The sequence below is a fragment of the Mytilus galloprovincialis genome, chromosome 14 (assembly GCF_965363235.1).
Source record: "Mytilus galloprovincialis chromosome 14, xbMytGall1.hap1.1, whole genome shotgun sequence".
In the NCBI taxonomy this organism is placed as follows: Eukaryota; Metazoa; Mollusca; class Bivalvia; order Mytilida; family Mytilidae; genus Mytilus; species Mytilus galloprovincialis.
In genome coordinates, this window is record NC_134851.1 from 42,511,429 (window position 1) to 42,529,488 (window position 18,060).

Below are 18,060 nucleotides of genomic sequence, written 5' to 3' on the forward strand. Positions count from 1 at the left end.
GCGGCAAATTTCCTCAAAAGAAAAAGAATTTCCTCAAAGGAAATAATTATGCAGCAAATTCCCTAAGGGAAATCTTTTTCCCTTGAGGAAAACTCTTTTTCCTCTGAGGAAATTGTTGAAAAAAGGGGCATAACTTTTTCAAAGTGCTAGAGCCAAACATTTTTAGGACAAATATCAGAGAACCAATACCAATCAAGTTATCAACTTCATTTTGACTTAAACTCCAAAAATTAAGGTGACAACTTTTGCACTCAGCGGAATAGCAAACTTGTCCTGGATACTGTTAATATTCTTATACAAGACCTGTTTATTTTCTCTTGCTTATGACCTTAGATATATTATTAATGCTGTATGTTTATGCTTATGACCTTAGATATTATTGCTGTATGTTTATGCTTATGAAATTAGATATATTATTGCTGCATGTTTATACTTTTGACCTTAGATACATTATTGCTGTATGTTGATTGTCACTTGCTTATGACCTTAGATAGATATATTATTGCTGCATGGTTTTTTTTAAATGCTTATGACCTTAGATATATTATTGCTGTATGTTGATTGTCACTTGCTTATGACCTTAGATATATAATTGCTGCATGTTTATGCTTATGACCTTAGATATACTATTGCTGTATGCTGATTGTCTTTTGCTTATGACCTTAGATATACAATGTATAATATTGCTGCATGTTTATGCTTATGACCTTAGATATATTATTGCTGCATGTTTATGCTTATGACCTTAGATATACTATTGCTGTATGTTGATTTTCTTTTGCTTATGACCTTAGATATACAATGTATAATATTGCTGCATGTTTATGCTTATGACCTTAGATATATTATTGCTGCATGTTTATGCTTATGAACTTAGATATACTATTGCTGTATGTTGATTGTCTTTGCTTATGACCTTAGATATACAATGTATAATATTGCTGCATGTTTATGCTTATGACCTTAGATATATTATTGCTGCATGTTTATGCTTATGACCTTAGATATACTATTGCTGTATGTTGATTGTCTTTTGCTTATGACCTTAGATATACAATGTATAATATTGCTGCATGTTTATGCTTATGACCTTAGATATATTTATTTATTGCTGTATGTTTATTGTCACTTGCTTATGACCTTAGATATATTATTCATGTTATTTGTGCAGGTTTATTGACACTTGCTTAAGTTATTTTATTGCTGTTTGTTTAACTTTCTGTTTTTGTTTCACACATTTTACTTGATGGTGTTATCTCAGTGAAAGATGAAATATTAAAACACAAGTGCCTTATTTGTTATACCAATTGTAATGTTTTGTCTTTTTGAAAATGATATTCTCAAATGTACATAACTTAAATTAAGAAGTGTTGAAATTAAGTAAGGATATGGTATGTGATTGCCAATGAGACAACTAAAAACCAGAGATAAAGGTATTTTCAGCCAGTGACTGAACAGCCGTCAACAATGAGCAAGACCTATCAACATTTAAATGTCTGCATGAAAAAAATACAAAAACATTCAAATGGATAAACATAAGACACTGTGTGCAATGGTGTGAAAGCTATATATGCAAAACTATATACTGAAAATTCAGAAATTATTGCTAGCAATTGTAAGTGCGATTTTTCTCAATTTCATCATTTTTTTGTGTGCAAAATTTAGAATAATCCTGTTTAGTTCATAAAAAATTTCAATATGCAAGTGTATATTATTGTGATTATAACCCTGTCACTATTTTCACAATAATAAAAACAGCAATAATTTCTGAATTTATAGTAGTTAAATTTTTGACACATAGTGATTTACTTTCAATTAAGCATGCCAAGACAAAAATCGTAGAACACACAATTATATATTTCTACAATTAAGATTCAAAGAAATATTTGTACCCATATAACTTAGTCCGTTTTGTGAAATTGCTTCACTCATGCAATGAGAGGATTTTTTATGTTTTCTTTTTTGTTATATCACTTCCCATGTGAACAATTATTGTTCCCATGGGAAAACATATTGTTCCCAAGGGAAAAATTATTGTTCCCATGGGAAAAATAATTGTTCCCATGGGAAAAAATATTGTTCCCATGGGAAAAGTATTTTCCCATGGGAAGAAAAGGAGTTCCCTTGGGAAGAAAAATTCCCTTGGGAAATTTAAAGTTTCCCTTGGGAAATTTAGAACTTCCCATGGGAACAAACAATTTACTTATGTTCCCATGGGAACTTTAAAGTTCCTATGGGAACTCTAAACTTCCCATGGGAAAAGTAATTTTTCCCATGGGAACTTTCAATGTTCCCATGGGAAATTCTAATATTCCCATGGGAATTATCAAATTTCCCATGGGAAATGTACTTTTAATCAGCTGCAGTGACAAGAGTGACAACAGTGACAAGTTGGGACATATGGCATTTTTTTAATTTTTCATTAATCTATCACTGGGCAAAATTTTTTTTTGATATCTTGTAAACCGACAAAGTCAGATTTGCCGATACCGGAATGGCAAATTTGTCCCGCACAGTGTTTATACACAAACATAGGTCTTAGCTATCGTAAAATCGTTGCCTTTTACGACAGTGTACATTTCTGTCTACAGTATGTAAGATGTCAAATACACTTACATCTTTTTCACGACTACACTTTGATTTTTTTTAGAAAAGATGATATTTGTAGAATTTCAGCCACGGTCAAGTTTTGGTTGACTGCTATTGCAAGTGTTAATCAATTGAGCGTTGTTACGATCTCAAGTGTCTTATCTTCTCTTTAAAGAAAAAAATATTAATTAGTTGAGTAGTTGGTTTACGTCTGCCTTTAATTTTGTAAATTGTTAATATCTAAAATGAAATTGAGAATGGAAATGGGGAATGTGTCAAAGAGCAGACAACAGCCGAAGGCCACCAATTGGTCTTCAATGCAGCGAGAAACTCCGGCAGGCGGAGGCGTGCTTCAACTGACCCCTAAATAAAAATTTATACTAGTAGAAGTATGTCCTCAACTTTGACTGATGTTATCCCGGGAACTTATGGCTTACTGTGCAAATGTTTTGTGTGCATGAAACACGTTTTTTATTATTAACATGATTGCCTTTAACTTAAACAGCAGACGATATATCCTAGTTTGTCTATCGGTTATTTTCTCCACAGCTCTGATGCTCAATTCGCCGTTTCAGAATCTAATGCATCCTGGGTAATATTTTCAAAAGCGTACACCAAAGCGTTTTGATTGGTTTAAAACGTTATCAACAATGGAAATTAAACCAATGACGTAACGTTATTTTCACTTTGGGGTACGAACAATGAAATTACCCATGATGCTTTAGATTCTGAAACGGCCAATTGAAAATAAGGTTCCAAATCCCTAAAGACAAAGTTGTTTATAAATTGTGTAATGTAATTTTTCGTCATATATAACTAACCAAGTACATGTATTTAGGTCTTCATCATTGTCTTTCAAATGTTTGGTTTTCAGCGTTCCTGATAATTGTAACTTCATAACAACGCTTCAAACGCAAATTAATTATAGAGTTTATTAATATTATTATCATTTTGAAGTTAATTAATATCAACTGAATGATATTTTTTTCATTAAAAAAATCACTGCACGGATGATACAAGTGAAAGTGACCAAACTGTACGATACCTATTGAAACGGTATTTCATATTCAGTTTTTACACTTTTACACATGCCCAAGTAGATTTACTCATTGTGAACAATCTTAATGTAACATCAATGGGACAGGAAATTTGATCATGTGCAAAATCTTCTCGGCGTTTTTTTACCCAGTTGAACTAAGGTCAAGTGCTCTCAAAATGAACGATTAGACAGACAAAGATTTAATGTACTAATTGGAGCCTATTACCATCCTACCTATTGAATTAATTATCAAATTGTTTGTCGTTTTATAAAAACTCCAATAGAAAAGATATTCTAAATATTTAGTCAGAAGTTCTTTTAAAGTTTAATGTAAATAAATGGTGTCTTTCATCCTTTTCAATGTAAAATAATTATTTTGAACAACTTTCGAATTCACTTGAACAAGATCTGTTTATTTTAACCGAAAAATACACATTGTATTGAATTTTTTTTCGACTTCAAGTGACTTTTTTAAAAACTAATTTCCCATCTTGTGACTCACATTACTTTGTTAGGTGCTATATTTTTTCAAATTAAATTTTAATTGTAAGTGCATAGATCTCATTAAATTAATCAATCAAGTCTTTTATATTTTCTTAATTTGATACAGATTGTTGATACATTTCAAAATTATTTATCCAAGTACAATAGAATAGTGGATTAGAGACAGAAATGGCTTCGATCCGGCCATTTAGGACTGGATATATGGAAGATTGTTACATATTTTTTATCATAGCGAACCCTTTGAATTTATTACATATATGAATACATAATCTATTGATAATTGATTAATTAGGAAAAACAGTGGCGGATCCAGGGGGGGTCCGGGGGTTGGACCCCCTTTTTTTTTCTTGACGATCAATGCATTTGAATGGAAACATATAGTTGGAACCCCCCCCCCCCCCTTTGGACAAAAATAAAACTCTTTCTTAAACGAATTGTGTCCGTTTGACTTGCAGGATGTGGTATAATGTATCTACGTCTGGTCGAAAGGCAGATACGAGCTTTAAAAAAAGAGGCGAAAGATACAAGAGGTACATTCAAGCTATAAATCGAAAAAAATTGACAAAGCCAAAGCTGAAACAAATCAACGGAAAACAATAGTATACAGAACACAACATAGAACACTAAAGACTGCGCAAACACGAACACCATCATTGAAAACTTGGGGTTATATTATGTTCTCTGGAAGGGTGAGCATATCCTGCTCCACATATGGCACCCGTCGTGATAGATCAATATGCAATTCAATGGTTGAGGCATGAGAGTTTCTGTTAAAGATAAAGACAGAAAAGTGCGTCTGAAAAAACGTATAAAATTATATTTTTATTAACATGCAATAACACTGGGTCGACATCACTGCTGGTGGACTGTTAATAGATGTAGCCCCCTTTAGTCACATGCTTTGTAACAACTTCAACAAGCAAGGTTGTCGACTCTCCGAACTTTTTCGAAGTCCTGCGTTTATTATCGGAGTTCATATACTTCGGTTCTTGCTTGCAATAAGGATTTGTACTTTTTCGAAATTTCAACCTTGATAAAATTTTAAATTATTATAAAAAAAAACAAGTTTCCAATTTGATTTTACATTTCAAATTACATTTTTATGTTTTTACAAAAATATAATAAAATTAGTAGTTATTGGCTGATCAATAGTATCGCGTTTCTATCATAAAATGAGGGTCAGGAGGGGATCTTTCTTTATGTGTTTTATCAAATCATTTTGTCAATTTTACTCTATTAATTATTTATGTGATTTGCCCAAACCAATCTTTCTTTTTGTTTTAGCAATCTTAATAAAAATTTCTTTGTTCTTTATTTTCTTTGGTCCATTTTTCTCAATTTTCCACTAACTTTTCTTCATAATTTGCTCTTTTTTCTCACTACTCTATGTACCCCATTCAGACCCTCTCATATCGGTCAGTACGTACTACTAGATATAATACTAATAATTTAATTTGTTTGGTTATTAGCCGTACTAATAAGACACTATTACGACTTGAAATAGAAATCCAATATTGGGCTATCAGACGTTGAATGATCTATCTGAAGTTTCAAAAGCCAAGTAAACAATGATATTGACTATAACGAACGATAAATAACAGGTGTTAGATTAACGCGTTTAATTCTGAAGTAACACTATTTACAAAATGGTTACAAGTTATTTGATTCATGACTTCCTTCTGAAAAATCTTTAACCTCTATAAATTTATATCTTTGTTTTAATGAAAGTACCCTTATACTTTTGGCCGTTCGTATGTTGCATAAAATATGCAACATTTTAGTTTTTCAAGTTTATTCTTCAATAAATTATTTGAAGAAAAATATACTAATAAAACATCGTTAAGCCAAATTGTTAGCAAAGATAAAAGGATAGATTCTCAACGTTTTTACAGTTCTACGTGTATCATTTAATCTTTAAATTTTGTACTTTAATATATGGGCGTTTTCAATAAAAGCGTTCCTTTCAGACCTAAAAAAAATGGAAAGTCAACTAGTCTAAAATTTATTTTCAAGAGTTATTTTGAATACCTCTATTATAGACCTTTTGGTAAACAAAAAGTGCAATCTTAAATACTCTTTAAAATGATATTATTTTCATAATTTGTGTACTGTTTCGTAGGGGACTTTTGTCCCCTACGAAACTGCTTCTAAACACACATATTTTTGCAATTTTAAATGTTTCCTATAGACATTCCAGTTTGTTTACGTTATATACTAGAAAAATCTCCTTTTGTTCTGAATTGGAGAACCATTTTTTATTGATAAAGATTAGACAGTACTTCACATATGAAGGTACAACTCATGTTACGTAGTGGACATTTTAATGCGTTTCGTAGTTGACAAAACCGTTTCGTAGTGGACAAAAAGTTTCGTAGTTGACATCAACCCTATTCTATGTTAATAAAAACATCATAAAAAAAATTACATGAAACTAACCTTTGTTATTTGCTTTGCACGAATATAATTGAAAAAAGAGTAAAAAAAGACTGCATGGTACATTTGTAGTGGTAGTGTCCACTACGAAACGTTTTTCTCCCAAACTTGTTTCGTAGGGGACCGTTTCGTAGGGGACGTATTCACATGTTTTATTTTTTTTCTCACAACCCCAATATTGCAATAGTAACAAGACTGACTGTATTCATCAAAGCGTTATTGAGCTGTACACTGATATTTTTTTCATAATTTTAAAACCAGTTACTGAAGGAGATTTGACCCGTTTCGTAGTGGACATTTACAAAAAAAAGGTATCACTCTGGTCCATTTGATGTGCTCAATTTTTCTTACCAACAGTTTAATTGCCGTTATAAAAGCATCACTTCTTTTGTAAGACCCTAATGTTTATATCTCTTGCAAACAAAAAATTACATTGATTTTATAAAACTGTTTATAAGCAAGTTTTAATGACTTCGTTTCGTAGTGGACATTGTGTTAGGGACACACCTTCTAAAATAAAAAATCCTATGTTAAAAGCTGTTTATTAAAATATGTTGGCTCTAAACATGCTTTTGAATTATTAAAAAACTTATATTAAGTAAAATTAATATTTATTTCTTCATTTTTTTACGATATTTGAGAGTATGAATGTTGAACAGGCGGTCTAAGGACATGCCATTTTGGTTGTTTTGGACCATTCAGGAATCAATATCTTATCAATCTCTCTAAAAAATAAACTGTCTCTTTGCTTAAAAATGTTATATCTAATTTAATGTACTGACTGCACAAAAAATTACTCGCAAAGATCAAACACATTTTTTTTAAAGTGGCTGGGTCAAGAAAGTACGTTTTTATTGAAAAACGCCCATATATATACCAACAATTGTCAGTGTCATATAACTCCATGTACTTGTAATATGGACATTGCTTTTATTGCACTTCTGCAATCTAATGATATATAACAGTTTATTGTTTTTCCCTTAACAGGGTCTTACTAGTATATGAATAAAGGCAACAGTAGTATACCGCTGTTCGAAATTCATAAATAGATTGAGAAAAAAAAATCCGGGTTACAACTAAAACTGAGGGAAACACATCAAATATAAGAGGAGAACAACGACACAACAGAAACACAACACTAAAATGCAACACACACACAGAAATGAACTATAATATAATAATGGCCATTTTCCTGACTTGGTACAGGACATTTTAAGAAAAATGGTGGGTTGAACCTACTTTTGTGGCAAGCTAAAGTTAGGTTAATCTCATTTATAAAACTTAGGAATCATATTATTTATATTGATACATGCATTGTTATCATGACTGCGCGAATCTATCGTGTTGACCGTGGTATAAAAATAAATGGTAACCCGTACTTCTCAAATCCGAGGACCGAGTGGTATGAGTAGTCCAACTACTGTATCACTAGCCTGTCAACACGCAGGTCGTTCGAATCCCACAAATTGAACCGGATTGTCGGTTTTCCAACCGAAGATCGGTGGGTTGGTTTTTTTTTGTCGGACGCCCCGGCTTCCTTTACCAAAAAAAAAACTGACCGTCACGAAATAGCACACTATTGTTGAGAATGGTGTTATTAATCAGTCAATCAATCAATCATTTCCAACAATACTGCATTGTATTAGACAATAAGATGGGAGTTATAACATAAAAATCATACCTTTTTCTTATCTAGTATAAATGATGATAATTTATCCGTTTGAGTTTTCGCGATTTACAACTAAACAGTTGTCCAGTTGAAAAAAGGGGTGTTTAACCCAATGTAATGCCACGTATTGCGAGTTTTCCATGCTTTCTACATTGCATGTGCTAAACGCTGTGCAATAAATCTTTAAATAATCCGTAGGTTACTATAACAAGTCAAATATCTCTACCCTAATTCCCCCACCTTCTTTAAGTGTAATCCAGGGGCCAGTTACAAGAAACACCTCTTAAAGTTCTCGTAAGTCATAGTTAACGATAGCACAAAGATTGCGCTAAGAATCTTTTATCGCTGCAATTTCATTGGTTTTCTATCTATGATTAACGGAAAGATTTCATTCCTTTTCGTAAACCCGAGCGACGATGTTTTATTATTTTGGTGGACATTTGAGGATCATTGAAAAAGTAACAGATTTGGTATGACCACATGGCGTAGAATTTAACAACATTTAAAAATATGATGTACATAGCAACAAACAACAACCACTGTATTATGGGCTCAAGAGCTGTTGGCTTCGGACAGTATTATAAGAAAGTGTTTCAATTTGTTTTGAAAATTGAGAATAAGTAATATAAGAGAGTTTTTGGAAAAGAATTGAGGATTCGTTATAAATAAGACAGCATTTTGTTTAAATAAAAAATATCGGAACTTTCGGAATATTCTGAACTTTGAACATACAAAGACTATGAATAAAGTGTATTTGCTATCTGCTATCATTTTCAAGTTTACTATCCACGGCGGTCACAGAGTTCTTTACATAGAGAGGGTCTATATAATATGTCAATGACCGCCGTGGATCGATTAGGAAACTGAGAATTGATAGTAAAAAGCAAATACACTTTATTTATAGGAATGAATGTTCATAATATACAGATAAACGCTAACATTATAGAAAAACAAACAAAAATGGGAATTTTGGAGGAAAAAAATGAGGAGCCGGGCTAGAAAAACAATTTTCATGTCTCAAAGTACCTATGACTTTTCATACCTTTTCTGAAATTCTCCAGTCATAAAATCTTTTACAAAAAATCATCGGGTCACTTAGTATATATTAAATAGAGAGGGTCTATATAATATATCAATGACCGCCGTGGATTGATTAGTAAACTGAGAATTGATAGTAAAAAGCAAACATACTTTATTTACAGTAATAAATGTTCATAATATACTAAACGTATTTTCATATTGAAAGAAACAGAAAACAAAAAATTGGGAATTTTGGGAAAAAAAGGAGGAGCGGTTGAAAAACAATTTTGCTTTTTTGTTTATAATATGGACGTCACACATTCTAAAAATGACAAATTTAAACATATCTGTTTCCATATTTGTATTCGTTTTACAATTTTAGTCATTCCGGTCACTCGGTGAGGAATGTTTTGAGCAAACATACAGAAGAAAAGCTTGATTTCAGCGTATAAAATGGCAGCAGCTGTTGTAAGTTCTTGTATTGAGGACAACGATATAACAACGTGTACAATTTGTCTAGAACAGTTTAATATTCCGAAGTATCTACCTTGTTTACATACATTTTGTGAAAGTTGTATTTCGACATATATTACTTCCTCGTTTGAAAAAGACAAAACAAGTATTGATTGTCCTGTCTGTAGGGCTAAAGTTTCTGCTCCTGAGGAAAAAATAACTCCCGAAGAATGGGCTAAACAGATGCCCTTGAATTTTCTCATAGTCGGATTAATCGAAAAACATAAAGTGGAACGCACCGAAAAGATATGTATGTCTTGCGAACGATCTGATGTTAATACGAAATCAGAAGCGTCCTCCGTGTGTATTGATTGCTCTGATGCTCTTTGCGCAAATTGTACACGATGTCACAAAAGTAATAAATTAAGTTCAAATCATGAAATTGTTCCAATATCAGACATTTCAAAAGAAGGTTATGTTTTGAAAGCTTTTAAGAATATGTGCGCCGAGCACAAAAATAAAGAGCTAGAACTATTCTGTGTGGATCATGATTTTCCGTGCTGTTCAATATGTGTTTCGGTGAAACATAGAAAATGTGAAAGTGTCTTGACTATTGAGGAAGCTGCAAAGAATTTCCGAGCATCGAACTCCGTAAGCAAAACACAAGATAAGGTCAGTGCTTTATTAGCTGATTTTGAGACCGTTTTAGAATCTGAAAGGGGTTCGTTAGTAGACATGGAAGCCAATTATGATAATGAAATGCAAATATGTACACTTTTCTGGCAAAACTTGCAGCAGAGGATTGAGGAACTTAAAAACAAATCCATAAAAGAATGCCAGAAAGTATTCAACAGTGAAAAAAGTAAACTGGAGTTCACCATTCGTGATGTTGAGAATAGAAAGAAAGAAGTCACAAATACTAAGCAAATTCTGGAAGTTACATTGAAAGAGGCTTCGGATGTTCAATTAATGATTGAAGTTCAGAAACTTCATAAAAATATCGAAAAACAATTAAGAAATTTTGAAACCTCTGTAGAAAGGTACAAAATAAAGATTCATTTTCAAAGATGTTTAGATGACATTGTGAAAATATTTGAAGATAACATTATCATAAACATCGAGAAAACAACACAAAATTTTGACTTAAGTTCCAATTTTGTTTATAATGAAATGAAATCTGAAAGGTTAGACGACCATTCCGAGGACGAAATTTGTCATTTCAAAAACATACTGAGTGATTGTGATATTCGGTCTTTAAAAGGATTCAGTGATAGTACTACTAGTGTTTCTCTTCCTTTAAGTACATGTATTAATAATGCTCCTTCTCCTTTTGGTACATGCATTGATAATGCTCCTCCTCCTTTAGGTAGACCCATTGATAATCCTCCTCCTCCTCCTCCTTTGTTTAGACCCATTGACAATCATCCTCCTCCTTTAGGTAGACCCATTGATAATCCTCTTCCTCCTTTAGGTAGACTCATTGATAATCCTCCTCCTTTAATTAGACCCATTTACAATCCTCCTCCTCCTTTAGGTAGACCCATTGATAATCCTCCTCCTTTGGGTAGACCCATTGACAATCCTCCTATTTATTTAGGTAGACTGTGGCCATAGATCCATTGACAATCCTCCTCCTTTAGGTTGACCCATTGATAATCCTCCTCCTCCTTTAGGTAGACCCATTGATAATCCCCCTCCTTCTTTAGGTAGACCCATTGATAATCCCCTCCTACTTTAGGTAGACCCATTGATAATCCTCCTGCTCCTTTAGGTAGACCCATTGATAATCCTCCTCCTCCTTTAGGTAGACCCATTGATAATCCTCCTCCTCTTTTAGGTAGACCCATTGACAATACCCCTCCGCCTTTAGGTAGACGCATGGATTTTCCTCCTCATTTCTCCCTCTTTACGTTCATGCATTGATAATGTTGCTCCTCCTTTACGAATATGTTTTGACAATGGTCCTCCTCCTTCACGAACATGCTTTGATCATGCTCTTCCACCTTTACGTACATGAATTGATAATGCTTCTCCTCCTTTACGTAGACGCATTGATAATGCTCCTCCTCCTTTACGTAGACGCATTGATTATCCTCCTCATCCCTCCCCCTATACGTAGATGCATTGACAATCCTCCTCCTCCCCTATACGTAAATGCATTGATAGTAAATCTCCCTTTAAAGTTGAGATAGTGATACATGTAGTGATGATGCTAAATATATGTGATGATAATAAATTTTAGAATGTTATGATGTTGATTATAATTCAATATATAATAAGAGGTTCTCATATGCATCAGGTTATTAAAAAGGTTACATGTAACCTGTGACATAACGGATGACAGAGGAATGGAAAATAAAATTTTCAAACAAAATAAGTTGTATCAATATTAATCATAATTGTTATCACATGATACTAAATAAAATCACACAAGATATAATTATCAAGAACTATACAAATAGAGAACCATTTCAGATAAAAAAAAAACAGAATTCTTCATTATCTTTGCATTCACAGAGACAAGTTCCTGCATAATAACTTTAAATTAGCATACCATCTTAGTGACTGATTTTGGTGGACACTTTGTCCTTTCGTTTTATTAAATCTTGTTCAATTTTTCACTCGCAATTTAATAAGAAAATGTGTGATTGCAAATGAGACAACATTTCACGAGGGAGCATATGCCATTAGGGTCAACACCGAACGGCTTTCAATAATGAACAATCCCTTACTGCATAGGTAGCTATAAAATGCATGGAGATGACTTCTGAATCGAATAACTTCATATTTTGTCAGCACTTTACCAGTGGTGAGTTGTCCCGAGTGAGCATATTCCGATTCTGTCAGACACATACTTCCTAATACTTTGAAGTACGGATAGTGATATGCTCAGCACGACAACGCTAGAATTATTGTTTGAGTTTTTCAATCGATTATGAAGCAGGTCTACTCCCAATCATCAATATACCGATAAATCGCCATTCTTCGAAAGCGGCGTATAAAAAGGGAAGTGACGAAACATGAAACCTATTCCATTTGTATTACCGATAGACGCCAATGAGTCGTAATTCATTCTATAAAACTTTATATATTTGTTGTGTATAATTTATCATTTTGTACAAATTATAATTTGTTCCAAAGGATTGTTCAAATTATACTTTGTAATTTGACTTTGTAATTTGTACAAAAGGTGTCTGTACAGAATGCACTGATAACATGTACAATAATTTATAATATTGATGATAGTGGAAACAAGCATTGATACACATTTAAGAATAGTTTTTAAAAAGACTATACAGTAAACCTTATTTACAAAATAAAAAAAATATCTTTATCACTTGTTTGAGCAGGCGAGTGAATTGTGGCATCGGTCTTCTTGAACACTCTACACCGGCTAATTACTTCGGGGTCAATTGTAATATATAAATTGCCTAAGTTATAAATCCAAGGTGCTTTTGTACACTCTTTTAGTCATTTAACCAGTGGAAAAATGGCCGACACTGTTGACCAGTAAGATAAATTTGTCTAAAAAGTGTTGAACATCAAAGAGGATGCTACATGAAAGACCAATCATGTGTTCACCATGCCAAGGACAAGGAATTTTTGTTCGACTGTCTGATAAGTTTTTATAGCTATAAAAGCAGGTTTAATCCATCATTACAATGCCTACATAAATGTCTGTACCAAGTCAGGATTATGACAGTTGATACCCATTTGTTTGATGTGTGCGAGCTTTGCATTTTGAAATTTGATTAAGGACTTTCCATTTTGAATTTTACTCGTGGTGCGGTAGTTTTGTTATTTCACTTTTTTTTTTGCTAAATTGAGTATGACTCCGACATAGACACACTGATCATTCTTCCCGGGAAGCGTGTGATGTGTGGTCAATAGACAAATGGCGAGCATCTTAACAAGAAAACGATTATAAGAACTTGTTGTTTCGGGTCAGTGTCATAAGAAATATTCCTCAGTATGATCGTGCATGCCCTATTACTGATCCTTGAAATATCTGATGCGTAATTGTTAAATCTGAAGATTTTGGGAACTTTTTGGAACAGCTGTATGAACTTTAAATGATATTTATTTGTCTAAAAGTCAAATTGAAGCTGTGAAAGACACGTTTATTCACATCAACGTTTCATTAGCTTAAACTTTCGCTTCGTGAAGTAGTCAAAAAAACCTTTCAAAACAGGTTGACAGGTTTTTCCCCATGCAAATGCAAAGGAGGGTACATCACTTCTTAACATAAATAAGAAAGTCAAAAGATGTTATAAAAGTGCTATAAATGAAACCATGATTCACACTTTTTCAAACAAATGATAAAATATTATATGTTATTCAGGTCTCAGACAGGGTATATACTGTGACATTCCCGGCTTAGAGTTTATATCCCCTGAGCCGAAGGCGAAGGGGATATAAGCCCTAAGCCGGGAATGTCACAGTATATACCCTTTCTGAGACCTGAATTACAAATATATTACGGATTACCCCTGACTTAATGTTATTTTCCAGTGCAGGTATTTGTTGACAACACATATATATTGAAAAACCCAACCTGATATGTTCGGCATACGTGAAGGATTTTCTAATTTGCTGTGAACATAATTTTATCGTGTATGTAATAATTTATAATAACACTTTTAACATTAAATTTAAGTATTAAAAGTGTAAATTGCGTGATTTTGTATCAAAAATGTTTTATTGACTGAAGCACGTCATTATTTTCCCTCTGTGAGCCTCTGACAGTCTGATAGCTTTCGACTACGTCACATAGTAACCGGTGTTATGATGACGTTTTTGAGGTTCCAATTGGGGATAAAAACGTCGTATATACCCGGCAGTTTCCTGAATATATACCTACAATCTCTGTGTTGTTATCCAATCACAAACCTCGACAGATTTGTAATCCGTAATATTACTTATTACTTATTTTTTTAATCAGGTTTACTATATGGTACTTTGATAAAAATTCTTAAGTGTGTATCAAGCTTTTTTCCTTACCAAAATCCATATCATAAATTATTTAAAAGTTATAAGTGGAATTTTGTCAAATTTTGTAAAAAATGTAGTTTGTACAGGAACCTTTTGTCAAAATACAAATTATAACTTGTACACACCATATTCTAGTACATATTTAACATATAAAATATGTATAGTTGAAGAATATCACCATATATTAAAGGGCAAAACGACCATAGTAGTCGTATGGTTTTCGATAAGTTTCATTTGATTCAACAACACCCGTGAAACATTGCACATATAACAATCGGTTTTGTAAATTCTTTGGGTTTTAAAGAAGTTCTATTTATGATTGAGATATAATTTGTGTACCTTACATTTGTATGGTCGACGCCATTTTCAAAGACCAATTTACCAAGAACCACTAATATCAGGCTATGTTTTATTTCTCTAAGAAGTGAAGCTTGATCTTTCGTTATGTAGAAATAAAAAAAATGGTTTCCCACTTCGCCAACAAACTAAACAGATCAAACTCGCAATATTGTTTGCTTCATAAGAATTATGAACGTATATATATACATGTATTTTCAAGTAAATCAAAAGTTTTATCAATCATGTTTAAATTTTGACAGTTTTTCAGGACTTCACCCTTTTTGAATTTGCCTTGGAGTTTTTGTTTTTTCTGTTATGAACTTTTTTTCTTCACTAGCACAACAATTGCCAACATCTGGCATTATAGTTATTGAGCTTTCCGTGCACTATTTAAATCTTTACTGAACTTAACATTTAAATAAATCAGTTTGCATTCCCTTGTTGTTAAAACTACATTCAGTTTTGTTTATTCATATTTAAGCCTGCCAAGATTAATAATAATAGAGGGACATCAGTTTATGTGCGTCCGTTTATTCGTCTGTCGCGTTTCTATTTTTTAAGGTAGTAACCATGACTGTATAATTAAATATACCTGTTAGTTGGAATATTCAAAGGAAATGTAGCGTGATTTGTTTTGGCACAACACATAAGAATATCATGAACTAAAAGTTTGGCATACCACAATATAAAACCATATAGAGCACGAAACTGAAATGACCTTTTTAAAAGTCTATGTTAGTTGCAACCGAACTTCCTGTACATCTTTTATAGCTGAGGCAAAAAAGTCTATACAGGGATGAGATCATTCAAAAGATAAGGCAGAACATACAATACCTTTACAAGATGTGGTATGAGTGCTAATGAGAGAGCCCATCAATGTAACAATTTGGAAAAAAGTAAAACCTCATAGATCAAAGTAAGGGTTTCAATACGGAGTATCTCCACATCCAACTTAAGACGGCGTAGTGATTGTTTTATGCTCCCGACTGTCTGTTCGTTAGATCGTCTGTTGTTTCGTTTGTTTGTCGAATTAACTTCCGTAGGTTTCACCATCCGTTGTATTTATCGGTCGGCCGATCGTTATTCGTCCCTTTCAGTAATGATTAATTCGTAAGGACGACCGCACTATAGATTTGTAACTCATCATCAAACCTTTGACTTGATTTTCCTAAACATATCAGAGTATATCGTATGTACATAATCACATTATGCACCCCAATAGTATTGAGGGTTTTTTTTCTATACTTGAAACTACACACAAAATAAGTTTCAGCATTACATCATTTTCTCTATTTTCGCTTTGCTATTTCCTATTTTCAGGGTTAATTGATTACCAAGTAAATTATCGAATTGAGTTAATCGTTGTATAGTAAAAATAAAAAAATGTTAGCTTCAAGTCTTGGCAATAGTAGGGAAGCCATAAAGAGATACTCAAAAATTAAAATTTATCCGTGACAAATAATCCGGTATCTGGGATTCCCAATCTGTGATCTCTGATTAATGATGCGTGTTTTCGGTTTCCCAATCCAACATCCCTGGATGACAATTCGTTATCCGTTATAACGAATTCCCAATCAGTGATCTTGGATTCATTATTGATAGTTTTACATGTAATTGTATAAGTCGGTCCATGCGATATAGGACAAAAACGAAGCAGAAATCAATGCAATTTAATGTGATAACAATTCCAATCCATTCAAGGACTGTTGAGTTATGTCATGTTTAATTAGTTTATTTAAGCTAAATTTCAATTTCAAAAGCACAAGCTGACTTAATATTTTATTTTTACCTTACGTTTAACTGTTGTATTAATTTTTAGGCATATGTTCTGATTTAAAACTGTTGACCTTGTTTCTATAGAGTCGGCAATGGTTTTATTTTTGTTTAGTTTGGCATTGTTGGTAAACAAATGATTTTCCACTTGCTTAAATACAAACATTTAGACATCACTCCTACTCTTTTCCATTTTAACTGACAAATTCTGGACATTATAAACTATTTTATGAATGTTTAAATTAATACACAAAGTTGTACAGACAAACTGGGTTTTCAGATATATCCTCTTTTTTAACTTTGATTTTCCTTGAAAATTCGGTTCTTTTGTCATACATTTTATACATTTGAATGCAAAGTTAATTTAGTTTTACTAAGGCACACTTAGTTTGACCATGCAGGTTACCGACAAAACAATGATATAATTTTTATCAATATTTACATTGATGTTCAATAATCATCATACAAGTACAACTTATCAATGTGTACTGTTTGATATGTGTGGTGTTTATAATTTTCGTAAGTTATCATCATTATATTTATATTCATCACATGTTAATATGTATCGTTATCAACTCAAATTTTAGAAGTATGTAACCGGGTTGAAAAAATGATAGTTGAATACGGATTTTAACATATCCATTTTCATATTTGTAATTGTTTTTAAATTAGGTAGTTGTGTATTAATATATAGGGAAAACAGTACTATTTATTCTGCCATAGGCGACAATACTAACATTTTTTAAATTTACCAGTTTTTATAATAAAAACTTGGATAAAACAGTTATGCGTGGTGTTATTACTTTATTACTGTATTCTAAAAATTGAAGCCAAATAGTATCATGACCAATTTCCAACGAAGCTTGTTTATGTTATCCATGCCCACCGTTATTTTGCACCAAATTTATGAAATTTTGGAAGCCTTTTCGAATAATTCTCTAGAAAATATTACAATAGGTTTTAAAATTTATATTATAAATTTACACACTGCAGTTATTCATAGATAAATACAAAAATATATTGTATCCTTACATCCAATCACAGCGCTCCTAAGTTGACTTCCTTCACCTGTCTTGGGTACACAAAAGGCCACCCTAATGCTGGGAAAATGTAATACTACCGTTTTCCCTATACTGTGACACAAAGCTATAAAGAATTCTTATGCCACCATCAATGCAATACTGGGTTATTGTGGAAACCTTGACTATAATTAATACTTGTATGTCCCCATTACTTTAAGAAACATGGA

General features: G+C 32.5%; 1 protein-coding gene across 1 annotated transcript; it reads left to right on the forward strand.

The window, feature by feature from the left end:
- Positions 1–9,649: 9,649 nt before the first annotated feature.
- LOC143058758 (protein meiotic P26-like) lies at positions 9,650–11,936 on the forward strand. The gene has a single exon (XM_076232205.1). The coding sequence runs from the start codon at positions 9,708–9,710 to the stop codon at positions 11,319–11,321; it is 1,614 nt and encodes a 537-aa protein (XP_076088320.1). The 5' UTR covers positions 9,650–9,707; the 3' UTR covers positions 11,322–11,936.
- The last annotated feature ends 6,124 nt before the right edge of the window (positions 11,937–18,060 follow it).

What these genes read in the sequence shown, in the direction of transcription:
- LOC143058758 (XM_076232205.1), top strand. Translation starts at nt 9,708, where the DNA reads ATGGCAGCAGCTGTTGTAAGTTCTTGTATTGAGGACAACGATATAACA.